The sequence below is a fragment of the Capsicum annuum genome, chromosome 6, assembly GCF_002878395.1.
Source record: "Capsicum annuum cultivar UCD-10X-F1 chromosome 6, UCD10Xv1.1, whole genome shotgun sequence".
NCBI classification, from domain to species: domain Eukaryota; kingdom Viridiplantae; phylum Streptophyta; class Magnoliopsida; order Solanales; family Solanaceae; genus Capsicum; species Capsicum annuum.
The window spans coordinates 195,393,540-195,413,815 of NC_061116.1; the positions used below are offsets into that span (position 1 = coordinate 195,393,540).

Here is a 20,276-nt window from a genome sequence, read left to right on the forward strand (position 1 = left end):
AGAAATATACAAAATATGCTATATACAAAGTTTATACCATGTATATACCATATACACATATATATAAATATACAAAGTATTAAGAAACATACTAAGCATATTTATAACATAAATATACAAATTATGTTATATATGAAGTTTATACCATGTATATACCATATACACATATATATAAATATACAAAATATAAGGAAACATACTAAGCAAATTTATGTAGTTATGGTATATGATATAATGTACCATAAATATGTAAAGTATGTTTTACATAGAAATAATTTATTCACACACAGTAAAATCTTTCATGTATAAAAAAATTAAAGAAATAAATTAGTGGCACCCTAAAATTTAATAACAACTCATCATTTTCTATTTTTTAAGAACGAAAAATAAAGGAAATAAATTAAATAAATTCCTAAAAAAATAAATTTATTTGAAAGATAATATTTGTTAACTAGAAAATAGGAAGCAGTGATCTGTTAATATAACATCAATATTTAAAATTTTCAAATATGAGAAAACGACTATCAATGTAAATATTATATATGTTATAATTGAAATTCATTAAATATGATCATGTATAAGTAATTATTTTTATAAAAGTGACTAATTGTGTTCTTTTACGTTAATAGGTAAATTTTAGTTGGGTGACTTTGATAGTTTGTGAAAGATGAGGCATAAAATCATTTTTTTTTTTTTTCAAAAGTCAAATTTTCTTTCCAAAAAAACTGTAATTTCAATTTCAACTCTAACTTTGAAGACGGCTGCTAATAATCAACCTCTCACACTTTCATATTGAAGCATTCGTACACCTTCTTATCACATATTCAAACATCATAATCTCACTTTACACATCTTCTTATCTTCCATCGGATACCTCATTTCTAATTCTCTCTCTTGATAAGTTTCCACATTCATACCAGCATCCCATCTCCGCCAGGTGAAAATATAAATTAAGACAATTAAAAGTCAACTGAGTGAAGTGAGTAGCATGATTTGGTTTTTATCACTTTCTCCTAAAACCCTAAACCCCAAATTCCACCCCCCCCAAATCACCAAAATGCACATTTTCCATTCAATTTCAACAAAACTCTCACATTCAAAATCCACCTTCAAATCCCTCACTTTGTTTGCTTCCCTCTTCCTCCAATCCCCAAAACAGTTCTCACAATCAACTTCCATACCCAAAAAACAACAACGCATTCGCGACCATGGCTTCGATGACTACATGGAAGTGGAAAAGAAAAACCGCAAAGTCATCAAATTCCAAGATCTACTTCTTACTCAACCAAATTCAATGATCGCAATTTCTCGTCTCGACATGCTTGCTCGCCGTTTCGGGTTCAAACAGTACGAAGCAGGGAAATTTATACTCAAATTCCCTCATGTTTTCGAGGTTTTCGAACACCCAGTACAGAGAATATTGTATTGTAGGCTTACTCGTAAATCATTGCTTCAAATTGAGCAGGAAAAACAAGCACTTTTAGCTCAATTGCCGTTAGCTGTTACGCGTTTACGGAAGCTATTGATGCTATCGAATACGGGGAGGTTAAGGTTAGAACATGTTAGGATTGCGAGGAGAGAATTTGGTTTACCTGATGATTTTGAGTATTCGGTTGTTTTGAAGTATCCGGACTATTTTAGATTGTTTGATGCGAAAGAGACGAGGAATAAGTACATTGAGGCTGTTGAAAGAGACCCGGGGTTAACTGTTTGTGCTGTGGAGAGTGTTAGGGAGAGGGAGTATAGAGAGAAGGGTGGGGAAGAAGAGAATGTGCGGTTTTCGTTTAGAGTGAATTTTCCGCCTGGATTTAGGATTGGCAAGTATTATAAGATTGCTGTTTGGAAATGGCAAAGGCTGCCTTATTGGTTGCCGTATGAGGATGTATCGGGTTATGATTTGAGGTCACTCGAGGCACAGAAGAGGATGGAAAAAAGAGCAGTTGCGACTATTCATGAATTGTTGTCATTGACTGTTGAAAAGAAGATTACTTTGGAGAGAATTGCGCATTTTAGGTTGGCGATGGATTTGCCGAAGAAGCTGAAAGACTTTCTCCTTCAGCATCAGGGGATATTTTATATTTCGACGAGGGGTAATCATGGGAAGTTGCATACGGTGTTTCTCAGGGAGGCTTATAAGAAGGGAGAGTTGATTGTGCCAAATGATTTGTATTTAGCTAGGAGAAAGCTGGCTGAATTGGTTTTGATGAGTCCAAGGAAAGCCATTGTGGATAGAAGATTGGTTAATTATAGAAAACAGGACGACAATGATGAAATAGCTGACCACGTTGAGAATGGAGGCGATCATTCAAACACGCAAGAGACAGTTAGACAAGATTCGGAAGAAGAAAGCATGGATTCTGATGAAGATTGCAATATTTACTCTTATGACGATTGCAGTATTAACTCTGGGTATGCACACAAGGAAGTCAATAATGATGATGTTACTGATGATGCAGAGGACACTCGTGTCACTGAGTAACCGTACTTAGTCCAGCTAGAAAGGTCGTTATAGTGGTTCTTGATTAGAGCTCTTTAGGTGTTAATTTATTGGAATATCAGCTTATTCAGTTGAATGTGATTTTTTAAAATTGTTAATCTTCAGGTACTTGATATTGGGAGTTCTTTGATTGCCAAATGAATTAGCGGATCTCTATGTAAAACTTGACTGTTTCAATTGTTACAAGACAGCACCGATGTGGACTTGTACCCCTGGCAGTTGGCACTTAGGAGCTGGTCAAGTTCTTCCTTTGAGATGCAATGTAAGTTACTTCTTTCATGCTTGTACAATCTGTTTATTATTATAGAAATTAGGTTTTGTTCTGCTTTTATTAGCTTCACTTGTCATGCTATGATACCATCAACATAAGGGATAAGAAATAGTCCCGAGTATATATGTTAGTGTAAATTGCCTTTTATCCCCAAAAAAGAAAGAGAATAAGTATGTGTATTATGTATTTCATTATGTGTGTTATAATTTGGCTCTGCTGACATCTTATTTCATGATTAAAGAGACCAAGGGTGGTTCAAAGTTGCGATAGCGCCTGTAGTTTTGCTCTGCCTAGTTATTTGCTGTTCTTCCAGAGCTGAAAAAAGAAAAGATTGCGTTGCGTCCTCCCTTTATCCTGTTTCTTTACTTCGATCATCCTAATTATGCATTTATGCTGTTTTCTTCACCTTTCTCATACAAATATGTAGAAATTAAGACCTTGCATGTTCTGGAAGCTCATGAAAGTGCTTTATGTTTAACTACTATCCTGATATATCTTTTGATAACTTACACTTCTTAGTCCTACATAGCATTCCATGGTGTTTTCAATCTCGAGATCTGAACTTGCTGATTGAAGCTATTTCTAGGTCGAAAAGCTTAGGCTTGATAAGCACTTGTTAGATTGTCAACAACATATAAACAGTGTTTTACAGTGCCAATTTGGTTATCATAGACTACTTTGGTCATTGATCTTTTTGTGCTCTCTCAAAAATCTTTGGTGGGAAAAAGAGGTGTAAGGTTTTAGGGGGTGTTTGGATTATCTTTTTTAAGTGACTTATAAGCCAAAAGCTGAAATTAGGTAGCAACCAACTTTTGGGTTTTTCTTTTTTGTACTTTTAAGCCTAAGTGTTTAAAAGCACTTTGTGTCTTTGCCAAACACCTCCAAAAAGTGCTTAAAAACCAAAAGCACCTAAAAATAAGCCAATCCAAACACCTTCTTAGAGTACTTCCGGAGGAGTATAGCGTTCTTATAAAAATGTCCAATTGCTAAACAGTTGATCTTGATCTTAACTAATTTAATTTCATTATCCCTTCATTCCATCTACCAAATGGAGTTCTTCCCCCTTTGTGTCACTCACCATTCACAATCTTGATTGATTTCGGTTCTCGCAGTTAGGTTCAAACCATCATTTTATCTTGTAGGACAAACACTTGTGCATATTTAGGGTCCAACCAGAAGGAACTCATTGGGGGTGAGGTAGTTGGAGACAGAAACAATGAAGATAGAGAGATATTGTGGATAATCATATTGATTCCTAAATAAATAAAAAAAAGACAGTGGTGGTGTGGCACAGTGACAGTAGCTTTGGCAACAGTGATGGTGGAAACGGTAAATGGGCAGACCGTCTGTGTTTTGGCAGGTTTATTCTGCTGCGACCACTGTTATTTTTAGGGCTTGATAGGTCTTTTCTGGAAAAGAGCTTATAACGAGAATCACTTGTATTGGCAAAGTCATCTCATTTTCCATTGTTTGTCGTTTATTAGTTTAATAAGAGTTTTAAATATTTCACTCCATTTTCTTTATGATTTAACCGCAGGGCTTTATTTCCATTTACGGTCTTGTTGGCACTGTAGCTGGAAGAGTTGAAGAATTGTTGACGTGTATCAGGTGAAAAGATGAATTTTAGTCTTCATCTTTTCAGATGATCCCGTTGATGTTCAGCGAAGAGAAAAAGTAAAGGATGCTATGCGTTATGCCTGGAGTTCATATGAAGAATATGCACGGGGCACCGATGAGCCTCAGGCCGGGTTATTGCATCTAATAGATTTTCCTTGTAGAACATCACCTTTTTGCCATTGTATTTAGTCATTTAACAGGTCACATATCTTTCACAGAGGCATCTCAGTAGGGCTTTTAGATGCTTTACCTGTCGATTAATGTTCTTCTGTCTTCTTTCTCTATTATCTAAGGTTTCAAGTGATTGTAAACAATTTGTATGCTTTACATTTAAGCTGACAATTTAACATCATACTTTTCTCATCCTTTAATATTTCGTCCGAAGATGTTGGATCAAGCTTTTTTCCTTTCTCATGCTTTATTTTTATGAATTATTGAACAAACGCAAAATCATCTTTAGGTGAATTTTGCTTTTAAGAGCTTTTAAAAACATGTTTCCAACTTGGTATTTTGGCTTAACTTGCATGGTTTCCCGGTGAGATTTGGTTAATTTTTCGGTCGCTGTTATTCGCTGAGAATAAGTTAAAGAGTGATTTTATAATAGGAAATGGTCAAAATTGCCCTCATTAAATAGTAGAGGTGTACTTTTGGTTCAGTTATTATAATATAACAACATATTCCGCATAGTTTCGTAAGTTTGGAGAAAGGAGAAAGTAGAGTGTGTGTCAATTTTATCTCTCTACCTTCACAACAATCTAACCATTCATCTTCCAGCCTCAAATTTTCTCTCAAACTCCACCTTGAACCTACACCAAAATACCTCAAATTTGAGACATGAATCCTCAAAATATATCTGATTTTCTGTAAGAACATTCACTCGAAATGAAGCTCCTTTGTGGAATCCCGAAATTTACAGTTTATTTCAAGTTTTGATGATGACTATAAGCTTGCGTTGAACTTGAAATAATCAAAAGTCTTGCGGAAATAAATACTTACAGTCATTTGGTTTGGGAAAGAGTTATTCCGGAATAATTTATTCCATCATTATAGTGTAAATGGTAGAATAAATAATTTCAATACTAACTAATACCTCACATCAAATATAAAATAAAATAATACTTACTTCATTTTATTTCAAAATTATCTATATAATTATTCACTTTAAAAGCATGACCAGAAAATAGCACTAAAATAATAATCTAAATAACAGAGAAATTCTTCGCAGAAATACGTTGGGCTACATGTCAATTTAGCACCAACTAAAAAAACTAAAAAAAAAAGAAAAGAAAAGAAAAGGAATTAGTACACTGACAGTTCCTTCGTACGCCCTAACGGCTATTGCAACTAACTAACTTTCTTTTTTAATTTAATTTTCATTATCCCTTCATTTCCCAATATGAATTTCTCCCTAATATGTTTAATTAACCAATCTCGATCTTAATCAATTTTCAATTTCGAATTAGTAAAGGTTGGGAAAATGGGGAGGAGTAGATCATCGTCGGCGAATATGTGGAAGTACATGAATCCATCTTATTATTTGAAACGCCCACAACGTCTTGCTTTGCTTTTCATTGCTTTCGTATTCGCTACTTTCTTCTTTTGGGATCGACAAACTTTAGTCCGTGATCACCAGGTGCGTTTTTTCTATACCTCTATAGTTTGTTTTTGTTGAACGTCATAATATAAATGTACCTCCACGTGTAAATAAATAACATGTATCTGAGATCGACCTTTATATGGGTTAGACAAATATTCCGCATGTGCAATACTTGGTGTGAATTGCAGAATCGCGTGAATATCGAGAAAACAAGTTGCCCCGAAGACATTAAGCGCATGGGTGGAGCCACTTTAGGCGGAGGGTGGTCTAGTGCACACCCTTGGCTGGAAAATTATGTGGTGTGCATTGTGCAAAGGTTAAATATTAGCTATAATGAGTGTGTATTTGATTTTTTATACCATTTGCCAAATTTCTGGCTCCGCCACTGCCTGGGCTGCACTCACCACGGTTCCGACCACACATTGCAACACTGTCTTCAGTAGGATAAAACTACCCTGTGTTATGATGGTGTAAACCCAGCTCACGTTCCCCATTGGTGGGTGAACAGTCCGGCACTTCTGCCTGGATGGAGAATTTTTCATCGTGGTGGGTCCGCCGGTGGAAATGGTTGAGGCGATTACAAGGTGGAGAATTGAATTTTCTCCAATAAGGTGAAGGTTCAAGTAGATAACCAATTGCGCTACTAAGATTTCTCTCATTGTCACTTTGTTTTCTTGATTGGGGTAGGGGAAGGGGAAATGGGGAAAAGATTATAAGGTGGGGAATCAAACCCTCACCATTAGGTTGAAAGTTCACGTAGACCAACCAACTGAGATACTAAGATTCGCCTCATTGTCACTTTATTCATTTCGCCATCCACATTCCTTTCTTTGATTTTCTTGATAGTAGAATTAATATATCATTTTTTAAACTTATTTTTGATTCTCTAGTTGATAGTTTCTGTTTTAATATTGAGCAAATATGACTTATTTACAACAATAAGAATGAATGTCTATGTTTTTCTTGCTTTGTTACAACAATAAGAATGATGTCTATGTTTCCTTGGAGAATTGGTGTTACCGCTGGTAGAATTGAGTATTTGAGTGCCCAGCCACCCAAAATTTGAGGTACCTAAAACTTGTATATTGTGTATGACTATCTGTATTAGTACTAGTCCTCCTTAATTTGATAGTCAATAGTCTGGAAGATTCAAGGTAGTTCAACTTCTTACTGGAATTGTTATCTGTAATTTTGTCGTAGATCAGTCGTAGAATGAATTGAATTAGACCTTACGAATTACTTTAACAAGTCCCTTCTCCAATCAAATAATTAGTATCAATCCCAACACTGAGCCACGGGGATTTAGGAGTTCTTAGTGAGATTTGATTTTTGATTATGAAGACTGTTAAGATATCTAGGCGTTCATTTTAGAAATCTTCTAGTTGTTGTAGGAAAATACTTTTGAGGTTCTTTGAGATAATTGAAACAGAAGTTGGGTTAAGGAGGAAATAACTCCCTTGATAAGGTTATATCGTATGTCAACAAACAACAAAAACAGCTACACCTTAATCCCAATCTAATGAGGACTTTTGAGGAAGTGTGGCTGCTGGTATTCGTGCGCAGGTCCTTATGGCCAGAACTTGGAATTTTAATAAACCAGACCCATGTTGAAAATAGAGATGCAACGAGAGCCTCTCCCAAAAGCACTGTTAACTTAATAATATTGATGGGATCTGGTCCATCAATGCTGGTATGATCTCATACATGGCTTATCACTTTACCCAAAGAAGGTTAGATAGTTTAGCAGTTGATGCCTCATTTAATGAAGTAGGGAAGGTTTAGTTGTCGTATTTCCAGGATAGGGAGTATGACGTTCTTTTTTCATCAAAAAGGGCAGCCTGGTGCACTAAAGCTCCCACTATGCGCAGGGTCAGGGGAAGGGCCCCACCACAAAGGTGTATTGTACGCAACGTTACCTTGCGTTTCCGCTAGAGGCTGTTTCCAAGGCTTGAACCCATGACCTCCTGATCACATGGCTGCAACTTTACTAGTTACTCTAAGGCTTCCCTTCAACGTTCTTTTTCTCATCATGTTGAAATTTATGTTCTGTTATAATCCTTAGGAAAAGAGATATTGACTGGTCGTCTGGTGATTTGTTTAGGTTTCGGTAACCTGTGTAAGTTGGTTTCCAGCTTGTAGTAACAAAGTTCTAGTCATGTTTGATTCTTAATCCCCCTCAATTGGTATAAGTTTTCTTCTACTCTGTCCTGTGATCTTTTTGTGATGTAGAAGTTTATTGATATATCTACTTTATAAGCAAGCTAGTGGTTCTTAAAGCAGTTATGATTGGGACATTTTGAAGTTTTTAATTCAGTTTTTCTTGCAATTTTTCAAAGAATATGTGATTTTGCAGGAAGAGATCTCCAAGTTGCATGAAGAAGTGATGCGATTGCAAGATCTGGTAAGCAGTTTCTACACTTCTTTTCAAAGTATGTCCTGGTATATTTAATTTTCAACTCTTCTATAAATCTTGGCTTGTTGGGAAATCTTTACTGCTACAGCTTCTTATAATTTAGTGATATATACTATATAGCAGTTCTCCTCCTTCCAACTGAATGAAAACATTGTTTAACTAGTTAGAAAGGAGAAACCTGATCCCAGTTATCAATTCTTGCAATTAGGTTCAACTATTTTATCTTGTATGAAAAGTACTTCGTGCCTATTAGGGTCCAACAGGAGGGAACTTATTGGGGTAGAGGTAGTTGGGGACTGAAACAATGAAGATAGAGGTGGTGTGGGTAATCATATTGCTTCATTTAAAAAAAAGATAGTGATGGTGTGGCCAATAGGTTTGGCAACAGTGAAGGTGGACGTGTTGGAGGGCGGGTGGAATAGATGGGCGGTCTGTCTGTGTTCTGGCATGTTTGGGCTGAGGTGACCAATGTCTTTTTTAGGGGTTGGTAGGTCTTTTTCAGAGAAGAGCACGTATGAACATCACTTGTTTCGTCTCATTTTATATTGTTTGTTGTTATTGCTTTCAAAACACGTAGGGTTTAATTTTAGCTCTTTTTCTTCATCATGATTTAATTGCTGGTTTGTTTCCATTTATGGTCTTTGTGGTATTGTAGCTGGAAGAGTTGAAGAATGGTCGAAGTATAGCAGGTGAAAAGCCTAATTTTAGTCGCAGTGGTGATGATGTGGGGAAGAAAATGAATTTCTTAGATGATCCCGTTGATGCTCAGCGGAGAGAAAAAGTGAAAGATGCTATGCGTCATGCCTGGAGTTCATATGAAAAATATGCATGGGGCCATGATGAACTTCAGGTAGGGTTGTTGCTTCTAGTAAGTTTATTTTGTACAAAGACCTTTGCTCCATTGTATTTGGTCATTTACCAGTCTTATCTTTGGCAGTGGCATCTCAGTAGGGCGTTTAAATGGTAGTAAACAATTTGTATGCTTTACCTTTAAGCTGACGATTTAAACTGCAAGCCTTCATGTTTTTCTCATCCTTGAGTATTTCATCAGAAGATGTTGAATCAAGCTTCTCTTTTCTTTTTTGCTTCATCCAAATTGTATAATAGTTTAGGTTCTGAAATGTAATTTCATCAATTTTGGTGTATTTTTTTTTATTAATACTTTTTTGGAGTATGTTTTAGGTTTTATTTGGCCTCAAGTTGAGGAATAAGCTAATACCTACCTAGATATCTATCTTATTTTATTTAATTCTTTCATTTATACTAAATAATATCTTTTACTCGAGATTATTGATAAAAAAGATTAGTCTTCAAGGGTTTCTAAAATATGTCCAAAAAGGAGTTACCTCAATATTTAAATATGTAAAAAGTGAAGTCTCAAATATGAACAATATCTTGTACTGAAGATTACTGGTTAAAAAAATGTTTTGTACTCGAGGGTTTCTAAAATGCATCCAAAAAGGAGTTACCTCAAAATTTAGACATGCAAAAGTAAAGTCTCAATTTATTATAGCTCCTACTTCACAATTTTTCTCCAGATACTCTCACTTGACATGGAAGGTGAAATTTCGGTCATTCCAAAGTGACCACCTCTGTAGCTGGAAATCTTTCGTCTTTACTTTACTTCAAGTTTTTCTTTTTGTGATTCATCTAACGGAAAATTCTATGATATGCTTTTCACTTTGTAATCTCTCATTTACCCTTATGTCCACTCTTAGAGTAAACATGATGAAGTAATATATTATTGTTTCTCCCTTCACTTCAGTTATTTTTTTGGTTCTGCTTTGCCTTGAGCCGAGGGTCCATTGGAAACAGCCTCTCTACCCTACCTCAAGGTAGGAGTAAGGTCCGCGTACACTCTATTCTCCCCAGATCCCTCTTGTGGGATAATTCTGAGTATGTTGTTGTTGATGCATCTCAAGAATCCTTTCATGTTGAACTACAGTTATGGAACAGTAGGAGTTATCTTGATGTCAGAAGATTATTCACACAGTTAGATTCTCGAGAAGTTCATCAAGAATTTTGACTATCCTTGTTAATGGAGATAGCACACTGAACTTGTAAGATCTTACTATGTTAAAACTTTGAGGGAGGAGCATTTGGTGCAACAATCAAAATTGGAAACTTAAATTTTCTGCATTTAACTTCATATATTAAACATAGCATTCATGTAGAAAGTAATTAAGCACTTGCAATAAGTATTTTGTTGCACAAGATCTTTCTTGTTCTTCTTAAAAGGCCTCTGAGGTAAAATCTTGGGGAAGTTTGTTTATGATTAGGGTATTTGGGGCTCTGCTTCTGAGCAATAATAGATTTATGCTGAACAAATCTTATTTTTGATGGAATTGCTAGCTTCATATATGATTTTGTAGACTCTCTAGTTCCGTTTTCTTTGTCTTCGGTTGACTGAAAATTTGATTTAAGAAAAAACTCACCCAGAAGCTTATAAAATCACCCAGAAGCTTATGCCTATTAGCTTTTCTAAATTTTCCTGAAGTACCTTAGAGGTGGAATTAGACGGTCGAATTTACGAAGAGACAGGGGATCTATGTGGAATTAATTCTCATTGATCTTTTACGGAGATATATTATTTTATGACAATAAGAAAGAAAGTGACATGTGGCAGGTAATTCTCCTTTTTACTTATATTTCATTTTAAATCTAAGAGGCTGATAAGTTCCCTTGATACTTTCTGCTTCTGCTATGTGCTTGTGGTACTTTAGATATTATATCCTCTGTTTGACATGGGCCTGTAACAATTTGATTGTTGTGCTAAACTTTTGCAATGCCAGCCGCAAACAAAGAATGGTGTTGACAGTTTTGGTGGTCTTGGTGCAACATTAATCGATTCTCTTGACACTCTATATATCATGGGCTTGGATAAGCAGTTTCAGAGAGCTAGAGAGTGAGTTTATTATTTTCTTGCTTCTAAAAACCTTGAGTTTATCTTGCTTATCCTAGATTTAAGCTTTATTTATGTGAATACCAGATTTGTGTATGTGGACGTCCCATCTTCTACTTTTATCTTATTTGCTGGTGATCCTCCTCTGCACACAATATTCATGGTTGTGTTTGGCAATATTACTCATGTTTTTTTTGTTTTGTTTTTGAACTGGGGTTTGGGGAAGGGAAAATGGCGGAGGGGATTACAAGGTGGGGAATTGAACCCTCACCCCAACAAGGTGAAAATTCAGGTAGCCAACCATCTCAGCTGCTAATATTCCTCGTACTCATGGTCTCTGGTTTGTCCTAAAGAAGAAAACGAATTGTTCAAAGTTTATTTAAATATGAAAACGAATCACCAGAATCAAGTAATGATGTATGCGATACAGCTAAAGTACATCTTGAGTTATATCTTTTTACTTGTTGAGTTGTTATCATCTCTCTGATTAAAACTTGCAGTTATCCAACCTGCCACCTCCTCAACACCTAATGTCCCCAAAGTCCTCACCCAGAGAGAGACTGATTAGAGTTCTGTGTTTCCTTGGATTATGCATATAATGTGTGGCATCTTGACTTCCCAAAATCATTGAAGTGTTTTTTTTATCTATGAAACAATATTGCCAAGTGGAAGACATTTGTGACTTTCCATATTTTTGTGCTTCACTTAAAGAGTTTATTGCTTGTGCTAACAAGAACTGATGGCAGGTGGGTTGCAAACTCCCTGGATTTCAACAAGGATTATGATGCCAGTGTTTTTGAGACAACCATAAGGTTGCTTTATAAGGTTTAATATGCTTTTGTAATGAGTTTACTTAGATTTCTGACACCTTCCATCGGCTTTGATGATTTGTTTCTATGTGCTTCACTGATTAAATTCTATGTAATCCAACAACAGAGTTGTTGGTGGACTTCTTAGTGCGTATGATCTCTCTGGAGATAAGCTTTTCCTAGATAAGGCTCAAGACATTGCTGACAGACTGTTGCCTGCATGGAATACACCCACTGGCATCCCTTACAACATTATCAACTTGTCACATGGGAATCCACATAATCATAGGTGGACTGCGGTAATTCTGAACTCTACCAATTTCAAGTTGATTTTCTCTGTAGTATAGCTCAAGTATCTCATTCTGCGCGTTATTCTAAATTTTATTTGACAAAGTCATTGATGCTTTACCCTGCACCCATCATCCATGAAGAGCATGGAGGGGATCCCAGCTTGAGAGAAGAGTATTCGAATGGGGAACTGCCCGAACAAAGAATCATGTGTTACCTTGAAAATTATACCTTGTTTTCTCTCTCTTTACGGCATCCCATCGTTATTTCTCCCAACCGACTCCAGATTGCTGGGAGAAACATGTCCGCTGCAACCTAGCAATTGCAGTTCTCTAAGAAACTGTCCCTATGTATTTTCGACTTGTTTATGCAGCCTGTCATCTTTTAATGATGTCAATAGCAACAACAAGATACCCAGTGTAGTCCAACAAGTGGGGTTTGGGGAGGATAAAACTTACTCAGACCTTACACATACCTTTTGCGGGATAGAGAGGCTGTTTCCCATAGATCCTTGGCTCAGAAGAGAAGATATTTGCGGGGTAGAGAGGCTGTTTTAATGATGTCCTGCTGAAATTTCTCCAGTGTAATCTGACTCTCTTCTTTATAAGTGCTATTTATTTCTTTTCTTCCGGGGATACTAGGGAGCTGCAGGGTGAGGGTGTTGTGCATCCACTGGGAGAACTCGTTTTATTACTTTTTTTTTTCCTTATAAATAAACACTTGGACAGAGTCCTCTTTGCATACCAGTGACTATCTTTGGAAATCTGAATTTTTTAGGGTCTGGCATGTAATGTATAATTTGGAATGCACAAACACATTTATATAGTGATATTTCTGGAGTTCTAGCGTACATTTGCTGAAACTATCGTGCTCCCTGTTCTCAGGGTTATAGTATCCTGGCAGATTCTGCCTCTGAGCAGCTTGAATTTATTGCGCTTTCACAAAGGACAGGAGACCCGAAGTATCAACAAAAGGTATTCCCCAATAGTTTTCAAATATAATAACTTGATAACTACTAAATAAAACTACAATATCAAGTGGGCACTGCAGAAAATTGATTAAGCTACACATACTCGAATCAATGTTCTGCTAGTGACCGAATTGCATAAAATGTTCTATTCCAGGTGGAGAAGGTTATCTTAGAACTTAGTAGAAATTTCCCAGATGATGGTTTGCTTCCAATACACATTAATCCAGCGGGAGAGGAGGTTGAGTTTGTATACTCCACTATAACGTTTGGGGCCATGGGGGACAGGTGAATGGCCTTTCATTAGCTTTTTCCATATGACTTACCTGATAATCTGAACTGGGAAAGGACTGGTATCACCATATCCCTCTGTCCACTGGCATTTAGTTTTCCTTTGCTTCTTTTGTACGTTATAGTAAACAATGTTGTTTCAGCTTTTATGAGTATTTACTCAAGGCCTGGATACAAGGAAACAGAACAGCTGCTGTGGGACGCTACAGGTAAGAAGCTAAAGTATAAATTTTCTTTATTTTTCCAGTGATATTATGTATAAACTAAGGTGAGGATACTTCGTCGGTCCTGAACCAAGTCTTTTGTCATGCATCATGCCCTAACAGATAGAAATGTTATTCAAATGTTTACATATATAGATCAAGATACCCAAGCAACAAAGACATGTTATAGACAGAACATGAAAAGAAAAAAAGCACTATTGAGGAGAAACAATCACAACTTGCTGAAGAGTTGATGTAATCTTTATACATTAAAGCAGACCTGAATTATTAGAGCTATCTATTGTTAGACCATTTGATATATGTGTAAATATCAGAAAATATTTTTATGTGTATAAATAAATATTTACTGTTATATCAGAAAATAAATATTTTTATGTGTATAAATAAATACTCTGATATATGTATAATGATCAGAGTAAGTGTGATTAAATTTACTGCTAAGTAACTGTTCTGCTATTTTTCATGAAACTATTACTGCTATATTTAATATCATTCTGATAAATGCACAATCTCAAATATGAGCTGCTTGCGGAGCATTAATGAAGGCATCTTTATATACTCCTATCACTTTCTCCTGAAAGTACAAAACTTACAATCTTGATTAAGAATAGAGTACTCTTTTGGTGTTGCATTTTCTTGCTCTTGTTACATCTTCCAAGCATCACTTTAACATAGCTCTAAAATTTCAGATATAGCAATCCCAAGTTTCAAACATTTTTGTTTTCGTAACTTCCTCACTGGTCAAACTAGATTAGTCAAAACTATTAGATTTAGTGGAGGATGTCCTTATGGCTATTATCTTTGATTAGTGGATGTAAGCTGTTTTGCAGAAACTAATCAGAAGACCAAAGAACTGAGCTTTATGGCTTCAGTGCTTCTTATTGGGTAGTATATTTCCTTTGAGAAATCCAAAGCTAGCTCCGTATGCTTTACTGGTCTGAAGTGGAGGAAGATGAAATTGGTTATTGTTTGAAAGATTTGTGTTTTAATTGCATAGTTAGAACCAAAAGGATCAGAAATGTGGACCAAGTCAAAGTATGTCTATGCATATATCCTTTCTGAAGTGTTAAATGTGAAGGATGTGGATGTTCTTTTACAAATATTTGCAATCTCAAGCATATCAAATATAAAATTCTTCTATTTAATTTTCCGAACAGAAAAATGTGGGAGACATCAATGCAAGGTCTTTTAAGCTTGGTGCGGAGGACTTCTCCATCATCTTTTGCTTATATTGGTGAGAAGCTTGGAGATCTTTTAAACCACAAGGTGATGTATAGGGTTCAAATGGGTAGCAGGGAGTTCTGGTCATGTGTGTTATTCTTAAATCTTGTTGATACCCTTCTGTGAATTCTGTACAGATGGATGAACTTGCGTGCTTTGCTCCAGGAATGTTAGCTTTAGGTTCTTCTGGTTATGGTCCTGACAAGTCTCAGAAGTTTTTATCACTGGCAGAAGAGGTATTTTTGAACTTGTAGAGCACCAAACTCTGGTCTGACTTAAGTTCCTTGTCAAAAACCAAAAAACTATGGTCCGACTTAAGTTCATATCCGACCATCAGTCTGTCATGAAGTTTTGCATCAACTTTGGGCATGAGGTTCAACAACGTACCCTGTATATGCCCACCAAGTGGGGTTTGGGGAGGGTAAGTGTACGCAGTCCATACCACTACCTTAGATGTGAGATAGAGAGGCTGTTCCGATAGACCCCCGGCTCAAAATAAAACAATCTAGACAAGCAATAGTAAAAGAACAGGATACAATATAAATCAACATATCCAATAATACCAAAACAAGATACACTAAGTAATACAACAAAAGATACAACATCCTACACCCATACTAACCTTCTACCCTAATTCACCTCCTCCACAACTTCCTATCTAGGGTCATGAGGTTATTTAGATTAAATTGGACATTATTCTTCCGACTTTGGTTTGCTTTTGTTTATTTGGTGGAGCTACAAGTTGAAGCATAAAATAACCTATGCCATATTCTGGATTCAGATTCTTTCCAGCCGCCTTTATGAATCCTAAGTTGGGTAGAGGCACATTTTGAATGTTTACCTGGTTTCATTAAACTAAACATTTCCATTCAGCTCTTATATGTCCAGACTTAATTTAACCTTCTAGCGTCCTGTTACAAATAAAAGGGTGCCTTGGAAATAAGGCACAAAGGATCTGTACTGGGCTTAATTTATCATATAGTGACTACTTGCACTGTTTCTCTTTAGAAGACAATGCTTGAGTAATGCTATTTTACTGCTCTTCTGGCAGCTTGCTTGGACTTGCTATAACTTCTACCAGTCAACTCCTACTAAGTTGGCAGGTGAAAACTATTCCTTTGGGAAAAGCCAGGTCGAATTTGCCTCTTAGTTTATTAGCACATATTTGTCATTGTTGTTCGCTTATGCTGATAAAGTACTTGTGGTTGTTTTTCCTCTATAATGCTTTTCAGGATATGACTGTTGGCACATCGTGGAACATACTACGGCCAGAAACGGTCGAATCCCTGTTTTACCTCTGGCGTTTGACTGGAAACAAGACATACCAAGAGTGGGGTTGGAACATATTTCAGGCTTTCGAAAAGAACTCGAGAATAAAATCTGGATATGTTGGACTTAAAGATGTAAGTACTAACTCAGATTCTTTAACTCTAATTGATTATGTTTTTTTTGACTGATTCATCTCTTTAAATTATCTCAGTTGACCTCTTTAAGTGTGATATATGCCTTTTTTCTGGGATAACCTAGAAATCCTTGAGGACCAATGGTGCATGGTTCAAAAACTTGGTGGATAATGGGTCCGCCACTCTACTGGATATATCCCTTATTGTTCCCCTTTCAGTGTCTTCAGCGTTCTCCTTTTTGAACGTTTGCAGTTCTTAATGAAGACAGTGTGTTTTAATGTCATTGTTAGTGTTAAGTATCCCACATCGGAAAAGAGATGGATAATTGGTCTCCTTATATGGACTTGGACAATCCTCCCCTCATGAGCTAGCTTTTGAGGTTGAGTTAGGTCCAAGGCCCATCCCAAATCTTTGTTCACCGATGTTGGGCCTGCATATTATATTGTCCACGCTCCAGTTAACGAGGTTTGGGCGTGCGGGGGAGTGTTAAGTATCCCACATCGGAAAAGGGATGGATAATTGGTCTCCTTATATGGACTTGGACAATCCTCCTCTGGATAATTGGTCTCCGTGCGGGGGAGTGTTAAGTATCCCACATCGGAAAAGGGATGGATAATTGATCTCTTATATGAACTTGGAAAATCCTCCTCTGGATAATTGGTCTCCTTATATTGAGCAATCCTCCTCAATCCTCCTCTCATGAGTTAGCTTTTGAGGTTGAGTTAGGTCCAAAATCCATTTCTCTTGAGTTAGCTTTTGAGGTTGAGTTAGGTCCAAAATCCATTTCTCTTTCAGTTAGGAAGATGTGTCTTATGATACACATTCTTATGGTTTTAAGTACCATAATTGGGATATACATATGCAAGTTTGTGCTTTTCTCAAGGGCGGCTCAAGCATATTCGTAGCCTAAGGCGAAAATCAAACGGAGGCCTTAAATTTTTAAGAAAAAATAACTTTTTTTAATTCACCCTATTTTCAAAATTATATAATCAATTTTTTTCTAATTATTCTTTTTTAAGTAATAATATAATCAATACATTTAATCTTTCTTGAAACATAATACTCTAGATATATAAACATCTTCCAATAATTCTTTCCTTTTATATAAAAATTTTATTTTTTCTATAAATAATATTTAATTTTTTTAAAAAAATATATAATATATTATCGTAAAAAATTAGGCCCCTTAAATTTGGGGGCCTAAGACGGCCGCCTATTTTTTTAAGAGGTAGAGCCACCCCTAGCTTTTCTATATTTACATGGAATAACCTGGGGCTCCTAATTGGTGTTTTTCACTCTGATGCTTTTTTCATTATCTGACATTTATGTTTTAGCGTGTCAGATCTGAAAGGATTCAGTGATTTTAATATATAATCCATCTATCCTGCTTAGACTTCTGTTTTCTCCTTTTTACCTCATGCTGATGTTTTCTTACCCTTTACCTACTTCTATGGTTCTTTGTTTGCATAATCTTGACTGTTTGGCTGGTGCAGTTGTACTCTACTTTATAACCTGAACAATGTTTCATAAGTTGAATTTATTTGTTGAGATGCAAATTTGAATCTGAATCTACTTTCTCTAGAAAACATATCAAAATGCTTAAGCAACATACAACCTTTCTATTCAGGAGACAAGTCCTATCCTCTCATCCATCCTTTTCCAGTCCCTGGGATTCTCTGAGATTGCAAGCTCTTAATGCCGCACAAGTGCTGACAAAATTTCGAATGAGTTTCACTTGGCCCAGTGTCACTTACCTGATACTTTCCTGACAGTTGTTACATTTGTCATTTGGTGTTATTAAGATTCTACAAACAACCACTGCCTCTACATTTCAATTTTCACCAAAGAACAATAGGAATGAGTAACGTGGTTGGGATCTGAGGTGCTGTACTTGATACCAAGGAAAATGACATTTTTTTAGAATTTAGGGAATAGGGCACATTATGTGGGAAACTTTCGTAAAAATAAATTAATAATCAAATGAATTTTACCATAGGGCAGCCCGGTGCACTAAATTTCCTGCTATACGCAGGGTCCATGGAGGGGCCAGACCACAGAGGTCTATTGTACACAATCTTACCTTGCATTTCTGTCAGAAGTTGTTTCCACGACTTGAAAACGACCTCCCAGTCACATGACAACAACTTTACCAGTTACTCGAACATGAGATTCAATGATAATTTGGACACCTGGTTTTGCTGTTTTTTCCCAGGTTAACACTGGTGTTCAAGACAATATGATGCAGAGCTTTTTTCTCGCGGAGACTCTAAAGTATCTCTATCTTCTTTACTCACCCTATTCAATCATTCCCCTAGATGAGTGGGTTTTCAACACAGAGGCTCACCCTATCAAAATTGTGACCCGGAATGATCGAGCAATGAGTTCTGGAGCTGGAAGGTCCTCAGTAGGACAGCAAAAATTATACAGGCGGCCACAGAGCAGGAGAGAAGGCCGATGGTAATAAGTAGGTTCTCACAGGTCCTCACTAGTTTAGTTGTTGATTCAGTATTATGGGATTCAATTGCTATATTACTTGGCACTTATTCAACCAGATTAGCGGGATTTATTGGACTGATGCCAAAGTTGGGAGGAAATGATCTCCTGTGACCGCTTACGCTTACACGTGATGAGTACGTTAACATAGCTATTTTTAGTTTTATTTCTTACATTTCCTTAAAACTGCCAAATGTATTCTAGTAGAGGGCATTTGGTTGCGGGTGTAGCTCTACGATTTTTGGGGTTGACGAGTATTTGTATATCATACTTCATACCTTGTTATTCTTTCAAAAGAAACTAGATACTGGCATGGGCTCAATATGCTACTTTTCAGATACTATATGTTATTTTTTTATTTAAATTTATATGATACTGATTAATATTTGTGAAAGTCAATAAGATTTGTTATATATAATTTTAGATATTTTAAATTGTTAATTATATTATGATTTATATGACTTTCAATGTAATTTTCAAGTAATATCCCTTTATCCTAATTAATATGACATCGATAACTATTGTAATCTATAGTACTTTTTCGACGTTGTAATTTACTATTTTAAGCTATTTGCTATTCTTGTTTAAACTTTCGTGGTATTAATAGTGAATTTAAACTTTTTAAAGTAATTTAATTTTTTAATTATTGTAATTTAAATTTATACGACTTTCAACATAATTTTCAAGTAGTATCCCTTTATCCTAATTAATATGACATCGCTAAATATTATAATTTATAGTATTTTTTCGTCATTCTAATTTACTATTTTAAATTGTTTGTTATTGTCTTGTTTAAACTTTTATGGTATTGATGGTGAATTTAAACTTTTTAAGTAATTTAAGTTTTTAATTTATTATAATTTATAATATTTTTAACTATTTCAATTTAAACGACACTGGTATAATTTCGAGAGTAAACCAAATATTACGATTGAAATAGCGAAATCAGAATGTCTTGAATAACTCACAATGACTAATTAAAAGTGATATATAACAAAATTGTTATGAAAAAAATACTTGTAAAAAATTTTTAAGTGGTCTCACATAAGATGTCAAATTAATTTAAATCATCAAGAATTAATTTATCATTTATGTTTATTTCACCTTTTATAAAATAAATATTATCAATTTTTAAATACTTAGATGACTCATAATCGTTAATAATAGGTGATATAGTAAAATTACAATTGAAACCATATCATTCATATCATAAATGTCTATTTTACTCTATAAGTGTCTATTTTATTTTTTTAAAATATTATTATTTTTTTAATAAGTAAATG

The 20,276-nt window shown here is 35.5% G+C and overlaps 2 protein-coding genes across 9 annotated transcripts; both read left to right on the top strand.

The window, feature by feature from the left end:
* The first annotated feature begins 823 nt into the window (after positions 1 to 823).
* LOC107855872 (protein ROOT PRIMORDIUM DEFECTIVE 1) lies at positions 824 to 4,782 on the top strand. 2 transcript variants are annotated; one of them, XM_016700882.2, is made up of 3 exons: positions 824 to 2,502; positions 2,603 to 2,759; positions 4,306 to 4,782. In XM_016700882.2, the coding sequence occupies exon 1, from the start codon at positions 989 to 991 to the stop codon at positions 2,477 to 2,479; it is 1,491 nt and encodes a 496-aa protein (XP_016556368.2). In that variant the 5' UTR covers positions 824 to 988; the 3' UTR covers positions 2,480 to 2,502; positions 2,603 to 2,759; positions 4,306 to 4,782. The 2 variants fall into 2 exon arrangements, with proteins under 2 accessions (XP_016556368.2, XP_047269639.1); XM_047413683.1 differs by lacking the exon at positions 4,306 to 4,782 and adding an exon at positions 3,911 to 4,299 and having other exon boundaries at positions 834 to 2,502.
* A 772-nt stretch (positions 4,783 to 5,554) lies between these two features.
* LOC107855864 (mannosyl-oligosaccharide 1,2-alpha-mannosidase MNS1) lies at positions 5,555 to 19,388 on the top strand. Of its 7 annotated transcripts, XM_047413679.1 has the most exons (15): positions 5,563 to 6,018; positions 8,336 to 8,383; positions 9,051 to 9,245; positions 11,188 to 11,300; positions 12,044 to 12,109; positions 12,234 to 12,405; positions 13,279 to 13,368; positions 13,519 to 13,649; positions 13,796 to 13,861; positions 15,034 to 15,142; positions 15,235 to 15,333; positions 16,149 to 16,229; positions 16,330 to 16,500; positions 18,713 to 18,957; positions 19,053 to 19,388. In XM_047413679.1, coding segments are annotated over exons 1-15 (1,743 nt in total). In that variant the 5' UTR covers positions 5,563 to 5,862; the 3' UTR covers positions 19,054 to 19,388. The 7 variants fall into 7 exon arrangements, with proteins under 7 accessions (XP_047269636.1, XP_047269638.1, XP_016556359.2 ...); XM_047413680.1 differs by lacking the exons at positions 18,713 to 18,957; positions 19,053 to 19,388 and adding an exon at positions 18,128 to 18,705 and having other exon boundaries at positions 5,555 to 6,018; XM_047413682.1 differs by lacking the exons at positions 18,713 to 18,957; positions 19,053 to 19,388 and adding an exon at positions 18,128 to 18,705 and having other exon boundaries at positions 5,555 to 6,018; positions 16,149 to 16,200.
* Positions 19,389 to 20,276: the final 888 nt, after the last annotated feature.